Source organism: Barbus barbus (assembly GCF_936440315.1).
Source record: "Barbus barbus genome assembly, chromosome: 1".
Lineage (NCBI taxonomy): Eukaryota > Metazoa > Chordata > Actinopteri > Cypriniformes > Cyprinidae > Barbus > Barbus barbus.
Window position 1 is genome coordinate 14,395,144 of NC_136729.1, and position 20,958 is coordinate 14,416,101.

At 40.2% G+C, this 20,958-nt stretch overlaps 1 protein-coding gene across 2 annotated transcripts in view; it reads left to right on the forward strand.

Moving 5' to 3' along the window:
• The window catches only part of LOC306871985 (exocyst complex component 6B-like), a 114,522-nt gene that overhangs the window by 62,904 nt on the left and 30,660 nt on the right, over positions 1 to 20,958 (forward strand). For both annotated transcript variants that reach the window (XM_079420292.1, XM_079420291.1), the window contains 4 exons: positions 849 to 983; positions 1,244 to 1,423; positions 13,973 to 14,114; positions 16,664 to 16,737. In XM_079420292.1, the coding sequence (XP_079276418.1) occupies positions 849 to 983; positions 1,244 to 1,423; positions 13,973 to 14,114; positions 16,664 to 16,737 (531 nt within the window). The remainder of the gene's footprint in view (positions 1 to 848; positions 984 to 1,243; positions 1,424 to 13,972; positions 14,115 to 16,663; positions 16,738 to 20,958) is intronic.

Genomic DNA, 20,958 nt, shown 5'->3' on the forward strand with positions numbered 1-20,958 from the left:
AGATATCAAGCTCCTTCCTCCCCCTGTCTTGCACTGGATCTGGTGGAGGTGCGGAAGTGTGACCCGGGCTCTGCATCGGGCTTCCCTCCCTGCATGGTGCACCATGACTGGAGAAAGAGAGGGAGGGAAGATTGTGTCCAAGTTAAAGGTCTGGGCTCAATTACCACCAATGTGCCTCAGCGCCTTGATGCTGACAGCTTTGCCCTGCCTTTATACCTCACACACCACAGAACAGCTAACTGAACGTAGAGCAGCTCCAGGTCTGTTTCCCACAGACAGGATTCTTTGTCTTTAAATGCACCCTTGACTTCCTCTCTATGCCTTTTCCCCTTTGGAATTACTCCCACTTGGGGCTTTTGCTGGTTGTTATTACTCATACCTACAGAATCTTTTTCCCGAAGCACTGCTTTTCTCTGTGATGACTGTACTGCCTATACAGTCGAAAATATGCTGCATTATTATTAAATGTGTACCTGTACCAGTAAAAGATGCTGATCCAGTAACTTTAAATTAAGTTTAGCAACTTAAGAGTTTGGTGGTGGTAATTTTTTTTTTATGTAAAGAATTTTTATTTTCACCAAGACAGCATTTATTTTAACAAAAATACAGTAAAACAGTAATATTGTGAAATATTATTACAATTTAAAGGAATAATTTTCTATTTCAATATATTGTAAAATTGTATTTATTCCCATGATGGCAAAGCTGAATTTTCAGCAGCTGTTACTCCAGTCTTCAATATTAATATTCGCCTTTTCATGCGTGCAACTAATTGCACTTTGTTAGTAAAAACTAATTTTGACAAAAATGGACTAGTCATAATTTGAAACCTCATTTAATTCCAAAAGTTGGTTCAGATCATCATCAACACCACTCACCTGGAGCAGTGCTGTCACTACCTAGAAGAGTTCATCTCCAACATAACCAACGTGCCTTCTGACACCATTAATGCCACCAAACTCTATGGAACCTCCACCTTCAAGGTACGAACCTGCATGTCACACCCTCCCCCTACACAGACACATGGATTGTGTGGATTATTATTCAGTATTTTTACAATACATATTGTGACTGGATTGGGATCTCTTATCTTATCTTATCTTTATCTTATCTTTATCTCATCTTTATCTCATCTTCTCTCATCTTATCTTATCTCATCTCTTATCTCTTATCTCATCTTATCTCTTCTCTCATCTTATCTCTTCTCTCTTCTTATCTCTTATCTTATCATCTGTCTGTATAGGATGCAAGGCATACAGCTGAAGAGGAGATCTACACTAACCTGAATCAAAAGATTGACCAGTTTCTGCAGCTGGCTGATTATGATTGGACAGCAGCACAGGGAGGTGGGCAGGCCAGTGACTACCTGAGTGATCTCATCGCTTTCCTCTGTAGCACCTTTGCAGTGTTCACTCACTTGCCCGTGAGTATTTCATCCACATACGCATGAATATTTTTAAATCTTTTTGTGTAAAAGCACTCTAATTAAACGATTACTTCAGATAACTAAATATTTTTTGGACACAGCCAAGAAAAGGTAATGGTCTTGTGCAGAATTTTGACTTTCTGTCCTTCCTGATATTGCAGCCTACTCTTGTACTTGTACTCCTTAAAAATAGAGTTGGTATAGATCTCAAGTAAGATATCTTGTAGTGGCGACAAAGGCGACTGTCTAGGGAGGCACTCACTCCACTTCTCTTTTGCTTATTTACATCAGTTTTATACACTCTACCGTTTAAAAGTTTGGGATTGGTAAAATGACCCATACTCACTAAAGCTGAATTTGATAAAAAATACAGTAAAAACAGCAATATTGTGAAATGGTTTACATTTACATTTATTCATTTAGCTGACGCTTTTATCCAAAGCGACTTACAATTGCTATATATGTCAGAGGGCGCACGCCTCTGGAGCAACTAGGGGGTTAAGTGTCTTGCTCAGGGACACATTGGTGTCTCACAGTGGATTCGAACCCGGGTCTCTCACACCAAAGGCATGTGTCTTATCCACTGTGCCATCACCACCCCTTTGTATTGGGGTGTGTACACCATATTGTAATACCATTTACCCCTTTGTATTGGGGTAAATGGTATTACAATTTAAAATAACCTTTCTATTTTAATGCATTTTAAAATGTAATTTATTTAAATGTAAATAACACCTTCATTACTCCAATATTCAGTGTCACATAATCCTTCTAATATGCTGAAGAAAGAAATCATTCTAATATGCTGATTTCATGCTCAAGAACATTTCTTATTATTATCAGTGTTAAAAACGGTTGCTGTTTAATATTTGTAAATTCTTTCAGGTTTTTTTGATGAATAGAAGATTCAAAAGAACAGCATTTATTTGAAAGAAATCTTTTGTGTATTTACTGTGACTTGATAAATTTTATGCATGAATAAAATATTTTATTTAATTCGTTTTAAATAAAACCATACTAAGCAAAAACTTTTGATCAGTAGTGTATATCAATAAATTATTATTATTATTATTATTATTATTATTAATACAGGTAATTCAGTATTTCATACTCATTTAAAATACATTTTTAAGATTTCTCCCCCCTGTTTGTCATGCTATTTGTTTTTCACCTCGAGGTCCTGATGTACAGGCTCTGTTGGCCCAGGCAATAATCCACCCTTGTACCCAACATGCTCTGCCTGAGCCTGTGTTCTCCCCTATTTGACACCATCGCTTTAGAGGAGATTGTACTCACAGTACACTTGAACTTTGACGGAAAGCTAAGTATTTTCGTAGCAAGTAAAGAGCATTGCAGTGTTCTGGGCTTGCAAGCCCTAGTGTGGCTCAGCTGACATGGAGTTAAAGAGATTGTGTGGCGTGACCTTAGGTTTCAGCTTTGGGTAAGGAAGTCTAGCACTGGCACAACCCGGCCCTGACCCCTGTCATGAGGGATTTCTGATAATCAAAGATTTTAAGAGTTTTCCTTCCTACGGGCCTCAACCAAACACCTTCCCGTGTCTGCATGACTGGCTGGGATTGTCTCTGATCCAGGGCTGGTGGCAGTAATGCGGCTTCCTGAGCTCCTGTAATCTCTTAAATTCTTGACTGCCCTTTTTCTAAGCTTTCAGTAACAGAGAAGCATGACCCTTTCAGCCCGCTGCAAACAGTCCTCACATTGTTGGCTGGATTTCACCAACAGGGGGCAATGTTTGTACAACCCCAGATCAGGTTACGGTCAGTCTCACTTTCTCCGTCGACGCATATACACGCGTACACACAAAACACAGAACAACACACGTACAGTCAAACGATCTTGTACTCTTCCAGATATGCCGCTTATATTATTGTGTTTGCACATTCCAGCTCTGCATGTGAACATAGTGCATCCTGTTTCAATCAGCCCCAGTTCACACTCCTGATGTTTTTCAGGAAAGGTCAAGAGCTGATCGTTTGTGTGTGTGTGAAAGCGGCCCTGCAATCAAGTTCACAGCCAAAAACTCTGGTAATATCCCTAAAGCCACAGTCCTATCAGTCACGCTCGCTTGCTCGGCCTCTCCCACCTGACCACAAACCATCTTTGACACTCTGAGGGACTTTCAGTATCGATCGTAAACAGTTCGGCCAAGTTGATATGGGACACTGCGGTTGACTGACTTCATTTGAACCCAGGGGAGTCATGAACTCTACCTTTGACCAAAATTTTGTCTTTGTCTATCTTCTGTAGGGCAATGCTATAGAGCACGCCACATTACCGGTGAGTATGGTTGCAGTGTGGCCTAACTTCAGGCATAACCTTGGCCATTTCTCGTCACAGTACTTCCGCATGCTGCCTGGTGTTCATCTTACCCACTCATAGGTTTTTGGATGGATTTTTAATGCTTGTTATGGAACACAAATGAGGTGACAGTAGTGCAGCTTAGGTTTCTAGAATTTGTTTGTAGATTTTTACTGTGAAATTCAGCTAATGGTGTGAATTTTGTGTGCCCTGCACCAATAATGTTACTTTGCATACCTTTAAATGCAGAGTAAACAAGCTTCTTAAAATGTGACAATGGATGTTTGCATAAAACCATGTACTGACAACTGACAAGCCGCATATAATGGTGATTTACTGTGCAAAGTATGTTAAGGCCTGTATTAAACACACAAGGCCCGCTGAAGTTTATTGGAAAAACAGTATTTTTCTTGATGGAACTGAATGACTTGCAGGGCACTTAGAGTTGTGGAGCCTTTTTTGTGCCATAACATGCTGTTTCTACTTGGTGGTCTGTTCATAGACTGACATGCTTCAGCAGACATTTTGTGAGTGTTTTTGCTGTCTGATCCATAAAACCTTTTTGTGTGCAATCTCAACATTGTGTGTTTTTGTTGCATTAACTTTTCATTATGAAGCTGATGCTGGCAAGATGCTCTGAAAATGTGGGGAGCTTTATCTTGTAGGGTTTTATGCAGCCACAACATAGACATCCAAAGTCATGATTGTTGCATTTTACATGTATGAGGTGGATCACATGAGCTCCCCTGTCTGCTCTCCCATTTGTAGTTGCCGTTTACGTCACACTGTACATTTGCCTGAAGTTGAACTCTGTTCAGCTTCATTGCGTAACCAGTGGTTGTTGTTGCTGGTGTTGCCTTAAATGAGCAACATTTACTGTCAACAACTTACACTGCTGTTCAAATATTTTGGGTCAGTAAGATTTATTTTATTTTTTACAGAAGTTAATGCTTTTGTTGAGCATGTTAAACACATTAGTGCCCAAAAATAAGAGAACAAAGTAATTTTACTGAAGATTTTTATTTAAAATAATGCTGTTTTAGCATTGCAAAGCATCACAAATGTTTTTAGCAGTGATAATTATGTGAAATGTTTATTGAGCAGCAAATCAGTATATTAGAATGTTTTCTGAAGATCATTTGACACTGAAGACTGGAGTAATTGCTACTGAGAATTTTTGAAAATTGTATTTTGCAATTTATTGTATTTTTGGTAAAAAAAAAAAAAAAAAAAAAAAAAAAAAATGTATTTTTGATTAATTAAATGCAGTCTTGGTGAGCATAAGAGGCTTTTTTTAAAAACACATTTGAAAAAATCTTACCGACCCCAAACTTTTGAACAGTAGAATGATTGCTTTGTCATTAGCTGTTTTCCATTCTAGTTTGACTCTGAATAGAATTTAATTTAATTTTAATACAGAATCCCAAAATGTGCATAGTGTGAATAGGTGATTTTAGTCAGGCAGGTCATCTTTAAAAAGTCTTTAAAAGAGTGGGAGCCACAACTCCTGTTTTGATCACACACAGTATCATCCACACTTTTTTTTGGTTGAAAGCTTCACCTGGCTTTTGTTAACTTTTAAAACAGCTCTTTTGTTAATTTCCAAAGCATGGTGTCAAAATGTGTGTTGGATTTCTGATTTGCTTCTTAGCCTACTGTACTGTAGCTGTGGAAACCCAGAGGTAACAGAAAGGCCTTCCATGTCAATATCATCAAGCACCTTGTAAGAGGAACACTATTTGTCATTATTTACTTAAAACCTGATTTGAGCTCCAAACTCGTTGGCTGCCGTCTCAATTTTCCCTTTGTGTTTGTGAAATGCTGGAACGGTACAGCATGGTGTCGGGAAGTTCAACACATATTATCACTCTTCCTCCGACCAGAGCGTAATCAGCGCAGACAGGCATCGGTTCTCTTCGAGCAATAGTCTCTGCTTCTCGTTAGGATATCGTGAGTGTACATTCATTGTTTTTACAAACAGGGATTTGTGTGTTGCATAAATAAGCGGGAGCGTTTGAAATATGAGCGCAATGAAAGAGCCTCTGCGCTCTTTGCTGAGTTTTCTCCGGGGTTGCATGTGGTGTGTGTTGGGGTTGTTTGTAGAAGTGTTGTGACGTTTCAAACATTATTATTATTAATAAATCCATCCTTGGCCCACCATCCAGAACCCCTTGTTCTAGTATTCCTCCTCCTCTTTATCTCTCTCTCTCTCGTTTGCTTTATTATTGTTTCTCTTTCTGTCTCACTGTACCGTGTGTTCTGTTTATTTTGACAGCCAATTGCTGTGGAGTAGTTTTAAATGAGGGCCTTTGATGAGCCTTTGTTTAATTAAGGGGACTGGAGAGGAGGAGTGCAAGCCGCCTCTAACTGTTCGCTCATTTCACCCTTCCCTACTTCCTTCCATTTTTTTGAATTTCGCTCCCTCCTTTGAGCCCCTGAGCTAATTGTTAACATCCCCCTGCCCTGAACTGTAAAACAAACGTGCTACTGTGAGAGGGGTGTGCCATACGAAGCAGAGCTGTTTAAATCAGACCCTAAACACACACATCTTTGAACGAAGGCTCCTGTGTTTAAGTGATGACAGTAGCTAATCTGTTCAGATTTATACATGGCTGGTTGAAGCCCGTAAATGGATGCATCTGAGATTAATCACTTGATTCGCCTGTGGAACCCATAATTTTACTGTTTTCAGTCCATATCAAAATTCTTCACTTATGATACACAATGTGAAACATGCACTATTGTTCAAGAGTTTAGACGCATCTTCTTTTTCAACATTTTGAATTAATTAGTCATTACAACTCCTTTATTTTAGCCACTTCAAAGGCAGCCAATTTAATGTGATGCTTTTTAAAGTAGTTTTTCCTTCACCATCCTTTTTATTTATCCTTTAACCAGGCAAGTCAATTAAGAACAAGTTCTTTTTTTCAATAACAAACTGGCATGAGAATTAAAATCTCTTGAGAAACACACAAACATATATTACAATACATAAAACACATAAAAGAAAAATAATAAAATCTCAGTTCAAACATTTACAGGTCGAGTTCAGAGCAATTATTAGTAATTTTTTAAATGCACATACTGGAATATGTGTCTCTAGTTTCAATAACTTTTTAAGCACATTCCAATCATTTGGGGCAGCAAATACAAAAATGGAACGACCATAAGTTTTCTTTCTAGGGATAGTCAAGGAAATATAATTAGATGATCTAGTTATATATGTATTAAAGTGAGGTTTTAGCAACTTTTGAAGATAATAAGTATCAAGCCCAGCAGAACTTTGTAAATAAAAATATGCCAGTGAATTTCCCGTCTTGTATGCAATGATGTCCAAAAGGGAGTCTATATTTAACTTTCTTCTGGAGCTTAGTTATGTGGATAGTAAAAGTCAAGGAGCTATCAAGCCAGATTCCGAGATATTTGTATGAAGATACTACCTCAATTTTTGCCTCATTCGAGGGTATAAAGTCTTTATTATTATTTATTACTTTTGTCTTTGTGCTATTTAAAACTAAATTCAGGTCATTAAAAGCCTGGGTGTGGTGTGGTGTGGTGTAGGGGTGTAGGGGTGGTGATGGCGCAGTGGATAAGACACATGCCTTTGGTGTGAGAGACCCGGGTTCGAATCCACTGTGAGACACCAATGTGTCCCTGAGCAAGACACTTAACCCCCTAGTTGCTCCAGAGGCGTGCGACCTCTGACATATATAGCAATTGTAAGTCGCTTTGGATAAAAGCGTCAGCTAAATGAATAAATGTAAATGTAAATGCCTCTTGAATATTATTAAAGGTGACATATCATGAAAATCTGACTTTTTTAAGTGCTATAATCAGGTCCCCAGTGCATTTACCAACCAAGGAAACGTGAAAAATATTAACCCAGTAACTTTATTTTAGTAAGCCTTTTTCTGCAAGCTTCTGAAAAAACGAGCGCGTCTGATTTCGCTCCTTTGGTGACATGGCAAAGGGATCTCATTATAATATTACCGCCCCTTAATCTGTAAGTTTCCACCTGCTGCGCTGTCATTTTGCTTTCGCAAGCGACATCGGTGTACAGTTCTAATGCCATGGTGAAAGTTTGAGCAAAACATGCTAACTGTTCTGTCTTTGGCTGCACAGACGAGCACAGAACACTATTTATCCCAGCCTCAGAGACAGTGGATTTATTGATTTATTTACTGTATGCTACTGCCACACAGATCTAAAATAATCATGCAATTTATTTCCCAGCGGTTTACCTTCACAGACATAACTGACTGTTTTTGTAACTCGTGTATTTTTAATGTAAACTTGTGTGTGAATGAGAACTTAGTTTACTCACATGCTGTGACAGCCGCTTTCTGTCCATGTGCTTCGGATGTCTGCACTCAGAAAACCATATATCAGAAGTTTAAATTAATTTGGTTTAAAATGCATGATAATCAGAACCAAAACAGATGTTTTTAGCGGGTACGAGCTGAAATGGCGCAGCTCTATTCTGGAAAGGGGCTGGGAGGAGCAGCTAATTTGGATTTAAAGAAACAGGCACGAAAATCAGAGTGTTTCTGCTTCCACTCAAAATAGGCATTTTCAGAATGATATAATAAATGATCTGTGGGGTATCGAGTTGAAACTTCAGACACATTCTGCGGACACCAGAGACTTATATTGCATATTGTAAAATGGGGCATAATATGTCTCCTTTAAAACTACCCTATGCCTGTTTTAAAACTTCATCATATGAAGTTTTGCCTGTTTCAAAATTTCATCATATGACCATCTAGTTCAGTTTATCTATTAAAAAACAGAAATCATGAACAAAAAAATTATTGCTTATTTAAAATAATAAAATTACTAAATTAGAAATGTAAATTTATCAATTCCAATTGCTCTTATGTTATTTTCTGTGCTATTGTTATTTTCTTTGCTATTGCTGTGTGCACACCAAAAGTGAATTTGGTAACACTTTATTTTAAGGTGTCCTCGTTACATGTAATTACTATTATAACAATTAATTGTGTATAATTACATGCACTTAACCCTAGACCAAACCTTAATGTGCACTACACTAGGCGGTATACTGAATCACAGCACACTGGGCCAGCTAACCAATCTAAACCCCTTGCGTATTTCTGAGGGAGGGGATTCATGAAACCAGGAAATCATCAGAGCGTTCATAGGAGAAGGGACAGATCGGTGTAGAATAAAGGTGAATTGTGAAAAATTATGCCTTTTTTTTTTTTTTTAAACGAAGCATCAACACGTTAGACTGCACCCCATAAACACAATCAAGCCTAGAAAAAAAGCAGTAGATTACATACAAAGTCAATGCAAAGACACGATTAGATGCAAAATTGCACCAGACGATATTCGCCTCAGTTGTGTCTTTCCAACTCGAGCGGAAAATTTGCATGACGCGTTGTTGAATATTTTTATTCACACGAGTGACATGAAGAACATCCCACGAGTAATCTAGAGCGATAACGCAATGTGAATATTCGTTTCGCTTTTGGTGTGCGCACACCATAGAATTGAGGGCTTCAAATGTTTTCTTTTCTTCATTATTTGAACAGCAGAAAATAAAAAGGGACACATAAATTACCGATCAATATAAGGAGTATCTATTCACCCCCTTCTTGATTGTGCAATCCTCAGTTATGAGACTGTTGCAAAAAATCAAAGCTTACCACATTGAGTTTACAGACGCCTCACTCCAATCAGACCAAATGACTCATGATTGATTACTATGTCCCCAGTAGGAGACAGGTACATTTGTGTCTTCATTCCACCATGAGGACCAGAAACAGCAAACCCCTTACAACTTTGGCCTCTGTGATTTATTATGGCTATTACACATACACAGACGGTAGGCCGGAAAACAAGCGTGTTTATTTTTTAATCACTGCAGTGCATAGCATGCACTCTAATCATCTGTAATCGCCTAGTTAGTGCTTCAGCCTGATTAGTGGCTGGCTGAATGCTACTGCAATGTGTGTACATATGTGTAGCTGTTTGTTCTGCTGTATTTGTTCAGCCATGTTCTGTACCCGTCATGTCGAACACACTAAACTGTTTTCGACTCATTATATCCATGTCAGCTGAAGATTAACACACAGGCCATAGGTATTTCAAAAGCTGCTTGAGATGGATTATAGCAATTACACATGGGTCCTGACCCCACACAGGACACAATAACACTCCACCATCTTCCTCTTTTCCTGCTGACCCCACCTGACCTGAACCATTCAGGTCTTTGTTGGTCAGGTGTGTGTTTGTACTGTATACTTTATATGACTGTACAAAGAAGCCTTAGGCTAAGTGAAGTTCATAGCCATATGGCCAACTGATGTGCATGGTGACGCCGACCCTCCCCAGTTCTCGCCGTCTGATTCCGTAAGAACAACCTTATGTCGGGGCTGCAGCCGTTGGCACATGCTTACAATGTAAAGTGACCCTGAAAAGTATTTGTAAACTTAAGACACTTTTAAGTCTGTGTGAGGTTCAATGCATTATATGTGGAAGCTTCGAAGTGGAATTAATTTTAAAGATGGTCCATAGTTAAAGTGATGAGCAACTTTGGAGTAGTTGCTTACATCTGGCTCAGAAAAGTTAGTTGAGAATAGGTCACACATTATTTGCTTTTCTGATGCCACCTGGCTTGATATTTTCTTTGTTATTGTTTATTTTTTATTTGAATTTTATTATAATTTATTAAAATATTTATACATTTATTACTATATTTTGTCTTAATTGTATTATTACCTTATTCGTGCTTGTTTTAATTGATTTTATTTAAAGGTGCAATAGAATGGAAAACTGTTTTACCTTGGCATAGTTGAATAATAAGAGTTCTGTACATGGAAATGACATACAGTGAGCCACAAACACCATTGTTTCCTCCTCCTTATGTAAATATCGTGAATAAAAAAAGACCACTGAAAAATAGGCGAATCAGAATATAACACCGACTGTTACGTAACAGTCGGGATCACTAATAGTTACACCCCCAACATTTGCATATACCCACGCATGTTCTAGGCCACCCGAACCATCAGAAGCTCTGCAGGTATTGTGAAGAAATACGAGCGAGGACAACAGTGAAAATCGCAGATCATGGAAATAAATGCTATGTTCCAGGCTGTGCAAGGGGTGTGAAGTGCAGGGATGAGTTGGTGTCTGTATTCAGAAAGACACAAAAAGAAAAAAACACGTTCTAATAAAATAACACAAGCCACTAAAGGGACATGGTTAGCTCTTTGCTAGCTGTAGCCTGTTACAGTACATAAGATTTCGCTTACCACATAAACAGAGTAAGGAGAGATGCCTGCGGAAGATGAATGATTTACAGATCCTGAGCACCACTGACAAGCATCTGATCTTGTAAAATGTGTGGTAAGTACTGCTGCTCCATAGTATAAACAGAGTACATGCGATCGCGAATCTCAAAAGCGAAAGTAAAACGCGATCGTGCATTCCAAAGCAGTTTCAATGCCCAGCATATTAATAGCTGATGCCCGCATTTTATTTACAGTATAATTACCCAACGATATACAGTGTCCTCCATAAGTATTGAAACAGTAAAGACAAAATTGCTCTGTTGACTGTGGAGTCAAGACATTTGCAAATATGATTAATAGATGAATATGAGACAAAACTACAGAATGTCATATTTGATTATTAGCCGTTTCAACATATATGTTTTACCAAATAAAAAGAACAGTACTTTTAGAGTTCATCCCACTCATTGATGTGAGCATAAGTATTGGGGCAGTTGAACATAAGGCAGATATAAAAGCTATTATTTAGTTACAGATCCCTTGCACACAATCACAGCAGTGAATCTGTGACCCATAGACATCACCAGACTCTTGGTCTCATCCTTTGAAATGCTTTTCCCAGCCTTTAATGAAGCCAATTCCAATTGTTGCTTGTTTTGGGGAGTTTCTGCCTTGACTCTCCTCTCCAGCTGGTGAAATTCATGTTCGGATTTAAATCTGGAGATTGACTTGGGCAATCTAAGACTTTCCATTTCTTTGCCCTTATAAATTTTGGGTCATTGTCCTGATGCAATATGAATCACTTCCCAATGAATCTGGTGGCATTTTCTTGAATATTGGTAGGCAAGATGGTTTTGTACCCTTCCAAATTCATTCTGCTACTGTCATCATACATTAAGTCACCAGTAAAGTTGAGAGGGCCTGTACCAGATGCTAGAGCCCTGCATTTCGGCCCGGGCCCAACGGGCCCCAACTTTTTTACGCCTCTAGGGCCGGGCTTCGGGCCAATTTCCACGTCATAGTTCAGATGCGGGCCGGGCCTCATTGGTCCATAAACACAGTTCCAAAACTCTTCTGGCTCACCTTTGTGCTTTTTTGCTAACTCTATTCTTGCCTTTCTATTTTTGGTGCTGGTCAGAGGTTTGCATCTTGCTGTGTAGCATCTGTAATTCTGTGTCAAAGTCTCCCGAGGACAGTAGATTGTCAGAGCATCGCCCCAGCTTTCTGGAAGTTGTTGGAGATTTTACAGACATGTCTTTTAGGCTTCATTTTCACAGCTTTTATGATTTGTCTTTCATCAACTACTGTTGTTTTCTCAGCCGATCAGGTCGCTGTTGGTCTCCAAACTCTTGATTTCTCCATGCCCTTTGTTTTTGCTATAGCTCTAATTGACTTCCTCTTTTCTTTTAGCATCCAAATTGCTTGCTTTTCTCTCAAAGTCAGCTCCCTCATCGTCATCCTAGTTTGTGTGTGTCATCATCGAATGCAAGATTCAGAATACAGAAGCAATGGATATAACTGATACGACACATTCCCTGCTTTTAATATCTGAAGAATTAATGCAACAGGACACAGCTGATAACTTAGAAAGACCTGTGAGGCAACTGTTCCAATACTTATGCTCACATCAGATAGGGGATGAAACTCTAAGAGTGCTGAACTTCTTAGCTGGTAAAACATCTGTGTTGAATCACCCAATAATAAAATGTGACATTCTGTAGTTTTGTCTCATATTCATCTTTTAATCATATTTGTAAATGTCTTGACTCTACAGCCAACAGAACAATTTTGTCTTCACTGTTCCAATACTTTTGGAAGGCACTGTAACTGCACAAGAAAGTATCGAAATATCTATTTTTCCCTGTGTTTCAACATTATTATTCATGACCCTTCCAAATAAGCCAATAACGGACCGTTTCATTCTGGGGAGAAATATTAGGGTTGTAAATGGACATGTAAAACTGTTTCTTGAGAATTTTTGCCCTTACCTAAGCCACATACCTTCTATGTAGATATCAGAGAACAATTTAAAATATTGTATCAATGCATTCTATGGCACCTTTAACCTGAATATTGGTTAGTTAATGCTAGTGGCTTTCAGAAATGATTACAGTGGAATTTCCATGACAGATGGAGAGAGACCGAGGAAGAAGAGGAAAGGATGAGATGACTTCGAAGCAAAGAGGGCATTGTCTTGATTTGTTTTTCCTTCAATTCTCTGCCCATCTCACATGGACAAAAAAGGGATAAAAAGACCTTTCCCTCTCTCTCCTATGGATTTACTGTGTATTCCTCCCTCATTTCACTAGATTTATTGCCCAAGTGTTTCCAATGTGCAGGAAGTCCTCTTCTATAATGGTGTTTTGTTTTTGTTTTTTGACCCCATCAGATACAAATCCCACATAGCCTCTTGGCCCTCCAGTCTGCTGTTTTCTTTCAGGTTTAGTGTCATATTAATAGCTTTGGATCTCCCCTGAAGTATTAGCCTGATTGTCAGGAAGGCGCTGGACGGCAGGCAAGGGCATATTTGAGGTTTTCGGCTTGGAGCTGGAATTGTGTGTGTATTTGCATCTGTGATGGTGAACGTGTGTTGATGTTTAAACAGCACTGCGGTTCTCCCGGCTTAAATGTCCACCAGAGTGCCGCTAAGCTCCACTTTTTATGTTTGTAAGATTGCATGTAGTCATGGACTTGTTTGGTTGTAAATACAATTCAGTAGTGTTTCTCAGTGTGCTCATGGAGACTACATTAGAGACCAGAATGCAGCAGACTGCCAACCGATTGAAAGAAAGTATCACATGAAGATGTTTGACAGGAATAAAAATCAGGGGAGAAACATGCAAACTGAATTCAAATAAATGTCCATAGTTTTACCACCTGCTAGAGAGGGTCATACTGTATATGAAAGATACCCCATATGCGAGTCTCACATTTCTTTTTATCTCCCTTCCATTTCCTTCTTTCTCTGTAGGGGAAGGTGGCTCAGACAGCATGTATGTCAGCCTGTAAACACCTTTCAACCTCTCTGCTGCAGCTGCTGTTGGAGGCTGATGTCAGGCAAGTGTCTATGGGAGCCCTGCAGCAGTTCAACGTGGATGTCAAAGAGTGCGAGAGTAAGTTTGACCTGCAGCAAAAGCTGAACGACCATTCATAAGCCTACCTAAACCTGATTGCATGATTGTGCTTCATTCTGTTGTGGCCCAACTACAAATTTATGGCACAATGCTGTAACCAACTTTTTATTTGACACCACTTTATAGAGATTGAGGTGAAAGTTAGAGAGAAAGGTGAGAAGAGAAGAGTATGCATTTTTGACTAGCTCCTGAGATTTTTTGCTCGGATCATCTCTCCTCACGGCTTTGCATGTGACCACAGCTGAAACTGCCTTTGAGCGCCTAACCCCTGCACACGCTACTGCACGTAGGTCACAGGCAGAGAGAGAGAAACGACCCCCGTCATATAACGGTCATGTCAGTCACACCGTATTCCACCTTTTTGGTGTGGTTTGCTTTGGTTTACCAAGCAGCCTGATAAGTACCATATCAGTGATTTCTTTCATTTTTAGAGACCACGTCCTGTTGATTTGGATGCCCCCCCCCCCCCCCCCCCCCCCCCCATGTATTTGCGTGCCTCAAACCACAAAACTGAGCTTTAATCAAAATGCCATTCAAGTACAAAGAAAGCCCCCTCCCCCATACACAGTCTTGGTCAATGAGTTCACTGTGTTTACGGTTTCTGGAAGCTTCAAGGTTGGGTCTTATGAAATACTGCAGAACTAAAATAACTTCTTAAAGATGTAACCACTTGAATGCACAGATGATATGTCTGTGGTTAAATCTATCAACAGTTTGGATGTGTCTGCACTGTGGGGAGGGAGGGGGATGTGAAGACACAATGAAGTCAAGAAACTATAAGGATCTTTGTATGAAGCTTGATCATAATCAGGCCCAAAAAATGTGTAATATGTTTGATCACAAGCAGACCTAAATAATGTTAAATATGGATAAACCGTAAAGTGCAGGTATTTTGGTTGCTGCGTTTTGAATGTCTGGAAACTGTTTTAAAATAAAGAATGGCATAACAGTCACCGTGTAGTGTCGAAGGTGCGGACAAGTATCCTGATGGTAGCAATGTCAGGAAAAAATGTGCAAAAATTGTATCTTTAGGGGTGCAACAGCTTGTCACTGGGTTTGTACCCCATTAATTATAAACCTTTTAGTGGTGATTAAGTACAAAGTTGTCCATTTGAGGGTACTGGCCAAGTGACAAGCTCTTGTACCCTTAAAGGGGTCTAACAAGTTTGTGCTTCAATAAGCATGACTTCAGTCTTAGTATGGTTTAATTGAGCTAGTGTTAATGATACTGTTAATTAAATCCAGTGCATTAAGTAAGGAATTGGACTTAGTTATAAAGTGTTACTGCAATTCATAATCTTTTCGTTTAAGATTGGGTACATATAAATGAACTTTCAGTGATATACTAGAATGCTTTATAATAACTTTCTTTTCTTAATTAAAGGTTATCAGTCATTATACCACTGCAGTTTTATATCAAGCCCACAAGAGGCTCTGTTAAGCTGAGATTGGCCTCTCCTATGTCTGCTCTGCCTCTCTGACCTGTATGACACCACAAGCGGGCGAAGGAACATTCAAAGGGAGCAAGCATCATGAGTTGCTTCCTGTTCAGTTTTAAGAAGCATAAAGGCCTTGACAGCTTGTCCCTATTAATCCCTTGAGAGGTTTCTTAGCATAGTCACTAACAGGGCTTTATGCTGGTATGTGGCAGTTAGGTGAAAGCCTAGAGGTCCCTGTTCTTAAATCTTGATGAGATGCGCTTTGACACGCGTCACGTGAACCATGCTGCCTTTGCCGCAGGTCGCTCTCCTGTAAAAACGCGAGCGGGAAGTTTGCAAAATCGACAGTCTCTCGGACCGAGACATGGCAACAAAAGCGTGAGGGTAAGCAGTCGCTGGCTCAGCGTTTGCGGGGGTCAGAAATAAAGATGGCAGGCGTGTAATTTGCGTGAGAGGCAAGAAAGGCACGCAGCATCACGAGGTGAAAGGGTTTTCTCCTGGCCCCGGCTTGTTTTGTCCCCGTGTGTCAAATGTTCCGTTTTTCAGAATGGCGAAGCTGCTTGTTTACGGGTTCCAGTCCAAAGGCACAGAAAGGTCCAATGGTCCTCTGAAACCTCTACAACTCCTGTGCTCCCCACACACCCCCAGCCCATTGGCTTTTCACAAGTTTTGTCGGCCCCTTCGCTCAGTACCACACCACTGGTCTGGGAGAGTGGCCTCATGGGAATCGGCGTCAGGTTTTGGGTTACGGGGTAAAGGCAGCCCCCTTGTCCCCACACATCCCCTCTATCTGGCTTGTCAGATCAACGTTGGGAGAGAATTAATGAGAGTTTGATGATGATTTTTTTCCAATGGGCCGCACAAAGCCGGTGGCAGACCAAGAGACATGACTCTGCCCTGAACCACCCAACTAACCCTCCACCCCCTCTGCCAGCATCCCCAAAACCTTCAAAGCCCCCTTCCATTTCACCTCCCCCGCCCACACTGAACCTCCTCCTGTCCTCCCCTTGTCCCGGCTGTCATCCGTCTGCCAATCTCCTGCTCCATGGCGAATTCCCTGCTCTCTTTATCCCTCTCTCTTTCCCACAGGGTTTGCCAGGGCCGGCCCGGTGCCTGGCTTCCAGGGGGACACTCTGCTGCTCGCCTTCATCGACTTGAGACAAGTAGGTCTTTGTTTTTTTCCACTCCTTTTTCTTTTCCTTCATTCTTCTTTCCCCTTTCTTCTGTTTTCCCCTGTTTACCCCTTAACATCCCCCCCTTCTTTCTCTTATTTTCCCCTCTACCGCCAAGCCCAACCCCCTAAACCTCCACGCTAGCCTTAGTTTTGTTTCAAGGTTTGTTTCCTCAGTGTGTGAGCCTGTGTGTTTGTATTCATATCTGTGGTCCCAAGACCTCCTCCTGTTCGGTTTAAGGTAAGAATTTTTTTAGATGGTTCTTTAGGGGTCATCCTATCCCATTTGCACCTCTGCACTCTTGAACATTGCAGAGCTGGAGCCGTTTATAAGAAATGTTGGCCTGTGCTCTGGCTTGAAAAACACAAACTGAAACACACTGAGAAGAACATCAAGATGATGTTGCAACCAGAAAGGCAACAGCCCAAGGCATTACTCTCTCATCCCATTATTTATGTTTAGAGGACATTTTGATAGCACTTTGGTAGCACAGAATAGATTTTGTTGCTGCAGTTCATTTGACCATTCAAAATGTTGTAGCCTAGCATGCATACCCCAGAGCATGACTGTTGTGGGCATATGTAAGCACATCGTAATTTTATTCTGCTAAAGGGAGTCTTTTTCCAGAAACGATTATCATCTTTTCCCAGAAATTGGTTATTGATTAGATTTATTCTGTCATGCGAATGCAAAACACAGAAACTTGACTTGATTTTGTCAGGAGTTATGACCAGATCTCCTAGGTTTGGTTCAGCCATGCTCTGATTCAGAGACGGTTGCAGTAACTACAAAACCCACACTAAATCCATTTTTTTTTTTTTTTTTTTTTTGGTCTAGTTAATGCTTGTTACAAAAGAAACACCTTTTTCCCATTGATTTTATAAAAAGTTTGAATATTCTTTATACGGAACAGTGATTATTGCACATGAAAGCCACATTGTGGCTTTCATGTGCATTCCTGCTTGGCTGCTCATGTCTTCCGTACTGCAAAAAACTGCGATCGAGTTATCAAGTTAGTGTTTGTGCATCTCACTGAACATATCTAAATCAGTTGTGAATCAATTCAGAATTATGGAAACTATTGCAATACATTGAATCAGTTTTGTTCCCCAGTTCTAGTAAAGCAGTGATGCACACATGGGAGATCTCACTTCTCTCGCTGCTTGTTTCATATTTTCTACTCTCTTCACTGTCTGTCCAAATAAAGTAGGCAACAACTAAAAGTATAAAATAGTAAAAAAAAATAATAATAATAATTATATTCGGTTGTGCGTCAGTTGTATCAAACATAACTACAGTTTTTTGGGGGGACAAGTCAAATTAAAGTTTGAAAAAAGGCCGGTAAGAAGAATGTAGCGTGTGTGTTCGTGAATTCCGAGATCTAGAGAGGATGAGAAACAATAATAGTGGGGTTATAAGGGTCCATATTTGGGACCCCCTCCCTCGTTGCCGAAGTGGCCAACCTGGGCGGGTGTCAGAGACTGAGAGGGGATGACGGATGGGCTTGGATGCTCAGGGAGTACTGGATGAATGAGCTGATAGACAGTGACGGATAGCTCTTTCTTCCACTAAAACAATTCCGTTTTGTCCCGCCTGCCATCATGATGCAGTGCCACTTGTTTTCCATTTAGTTTTTTTAGTTTTTTTTTTTTAACCTGACTTCACCATGAAGGCGCTTGTGTGGTTTTGCTTTGTTTTTTTTTTAAAGAGAGGAGAAAAGAGGATGCTGAAGAAAAGAATGAACAAAATAGCCATTTTGCTTTTTTTAATGTCATGTTTTGCTTTTGAGCTGTCATGATGCATTACTCTCTACAAAGATATCTTTCATTATTAATACTGTTAGTGTTATTATAATTTCAATAGCATCCGATGGAAGTCGGTAGAGGTGCAATCTTCTCACAAGAGGTGGCTTTTTCAAGGGGTTGTTCTGGTGATCAGAGACGTCAGAACCGTTCTGTCCCCCTGCGTGCCTAGCCCTGAATACGCCCGATAAATCAACCTGAAGGGCCCGTTTGTGTCCCGGTCTCCCGGGTCCTGGGATGGGGCCGCGGGTCAATCCTTATGGATATAGACAACGAAAAGCTCCGGAAGCACTGGGAGGGGTTTTGGTGAGAGGCTGGAACCTGGATTCACTCTCCTATCTGAAAAGACAAGAATACAAAAAGAAAAGAAGAACGTCCAGGCTCCGCTTCAAAGTGCTTTAAATGGTGAAGAGTAAGAGGATGGATGGAGGACTGACGTGATGAATGACTTATTTCGTGAGCCGTGGGGATACTGCTGTTTGGAGTGCTAAATACGTTGGTGTTTGGTTGATTCTTCAAACGAAATGCCTACCTGAAATTTTCAGATGTCACGGCTGAATTTGAGAGTGGATTCATCTGTCATAGCAAAATTAATTATGTATAGCATGAGCACATGAAGAATTGCCTGGGTACCTTCGTACATAATATTATACAAATAGAAATAGGGGTATTTTGTAGTCAGGGAGCAAGGTAACACTTCAGTTTTATGTTTATGTTTATGAAAAAGTTTGACATAAGAGCTGGACTTGACAAACTTGAACTCAGCAGGAGTTCCAGCCTGAACCATATAGAATATAAATAACATCCTTTAAGACAAAATTGATTGTCATTTCCAAACAGCTTGTGAACACGGCCTTTCTGTAATTTCAAAATGTTTATTTTAGCAAGATACAAAGAGTGATTTTACAAGAAAAAAACAACAGATAATAGACTCTGAAGAATCAGAAAAAGATAAATTATAAATGGCATGCTGCAGGTTGCAGTTCTATATTTAGGAATCTTATATTAGCAGATTATATTAGGGAAGGTTTGTGGCGCTGGGAACCCTTGGCTGGCCTTGGTGTGGGAGGCCTGCTGGCCTCTGCGGTGAGGCTGGCCCCCCAGCAGTGCACGTTATCGGGGCTGCCGCATGCCTCAACTCTTGCCCTGGATCTTCTGCCTTCCCAAATTCTTCTCAGCTCCAAGGGGTGGGGGTGGAAAGAACCAGCAGCCAGGCCTCGGTTGATGCGGAGGCCCTCATGGACTCACAGAAGTGTTATTTGGTATGAAGTGCTGATTTAAGTAGAGTTTTGTTAGATTCAACAATTTTCAATATATCTGTCTGTCTGTCATTCTATCTATACGTCTATACATCTGTCTGTCTGTCTGTTGCGTTCTGTCTGCCTGTATAACCTTCAAACTTAAAAGATGTTCAAAATAGTTATATGAATTTAGATTAATTCAAATTCTGCTGTCTTGCATTCAAATTCAAATTGCAATTCTGCATTCATATTCATTAAATTCTCTTAACTGAATTGGAATTTTTAAAGGCATCCTCACGTCAGTTATGATTGGTGGGTGACTCTGCAGGGCTCATTAATTTGGTGCTCTGGTACAGGTGCAGAAAATCCACAGGCCATTTCAGAAGTTAAGATGGAATACCGTTGCTTCCAGCATCCATTTGTGCCATAGAGAGTGATGGTTGAAGGAATGAGAGATTTATTTACATCCCCTTCGGTGGTGTATCTCCTCCCCACCCTTCATTACCCGTTCTGGGGCACTGCATAGAAGAGCAAAGGGGGCGGGGGAACGTTTTCCTGGTCCCGTGAATTTGGGAACCATGAGGCTGCTAAGCATTCCTGTGGCCTGTCCACAGGCATTATCCTAGAATTCCTGGAACGTTGTTAAAAGGATTCAGTGTAAAATGCTTTTCCCCCTCTCTAACCCCTTCCATTCCTTTCTCTTAGTCCTTGGCAATGAAAGCCTAACACCAGTGACACCACTAGAGGCTTATGCTTGTGTCCTTCTGAACCCTCGGGGCAATTTCTTAGTGTCCATACTATTCTAACTAGATGTCCAACTGCGGCTGTGTCTGATTTCCTCTCCTCACAGTCTCTTATATTTTTTCTTAATTTCCTCCTTTCTTTTTCTCTGTCATCGCTTTTCTTCTGTAATTGTGATAACTTTGTGCTCTGAGGTGAAATTTTGCTGTCAGAGTTGGTTATGTTGGTTTAAGCGTGGTTTGATACTTGTACAGAAATGAATGATTGAAATGTAATCCTTATAATGTTCTGGCACCATCCGATGATTTAATACTCTCAGGGTTATTTTAGAGTCTGTTTATATTTCTTCATTTTTGTGTGTGTGTTTGGTAATCGCTAAACAAATTCAGAGTCCGTTAGTGACCCAATGTTGTTCCGGCAACAGGGTG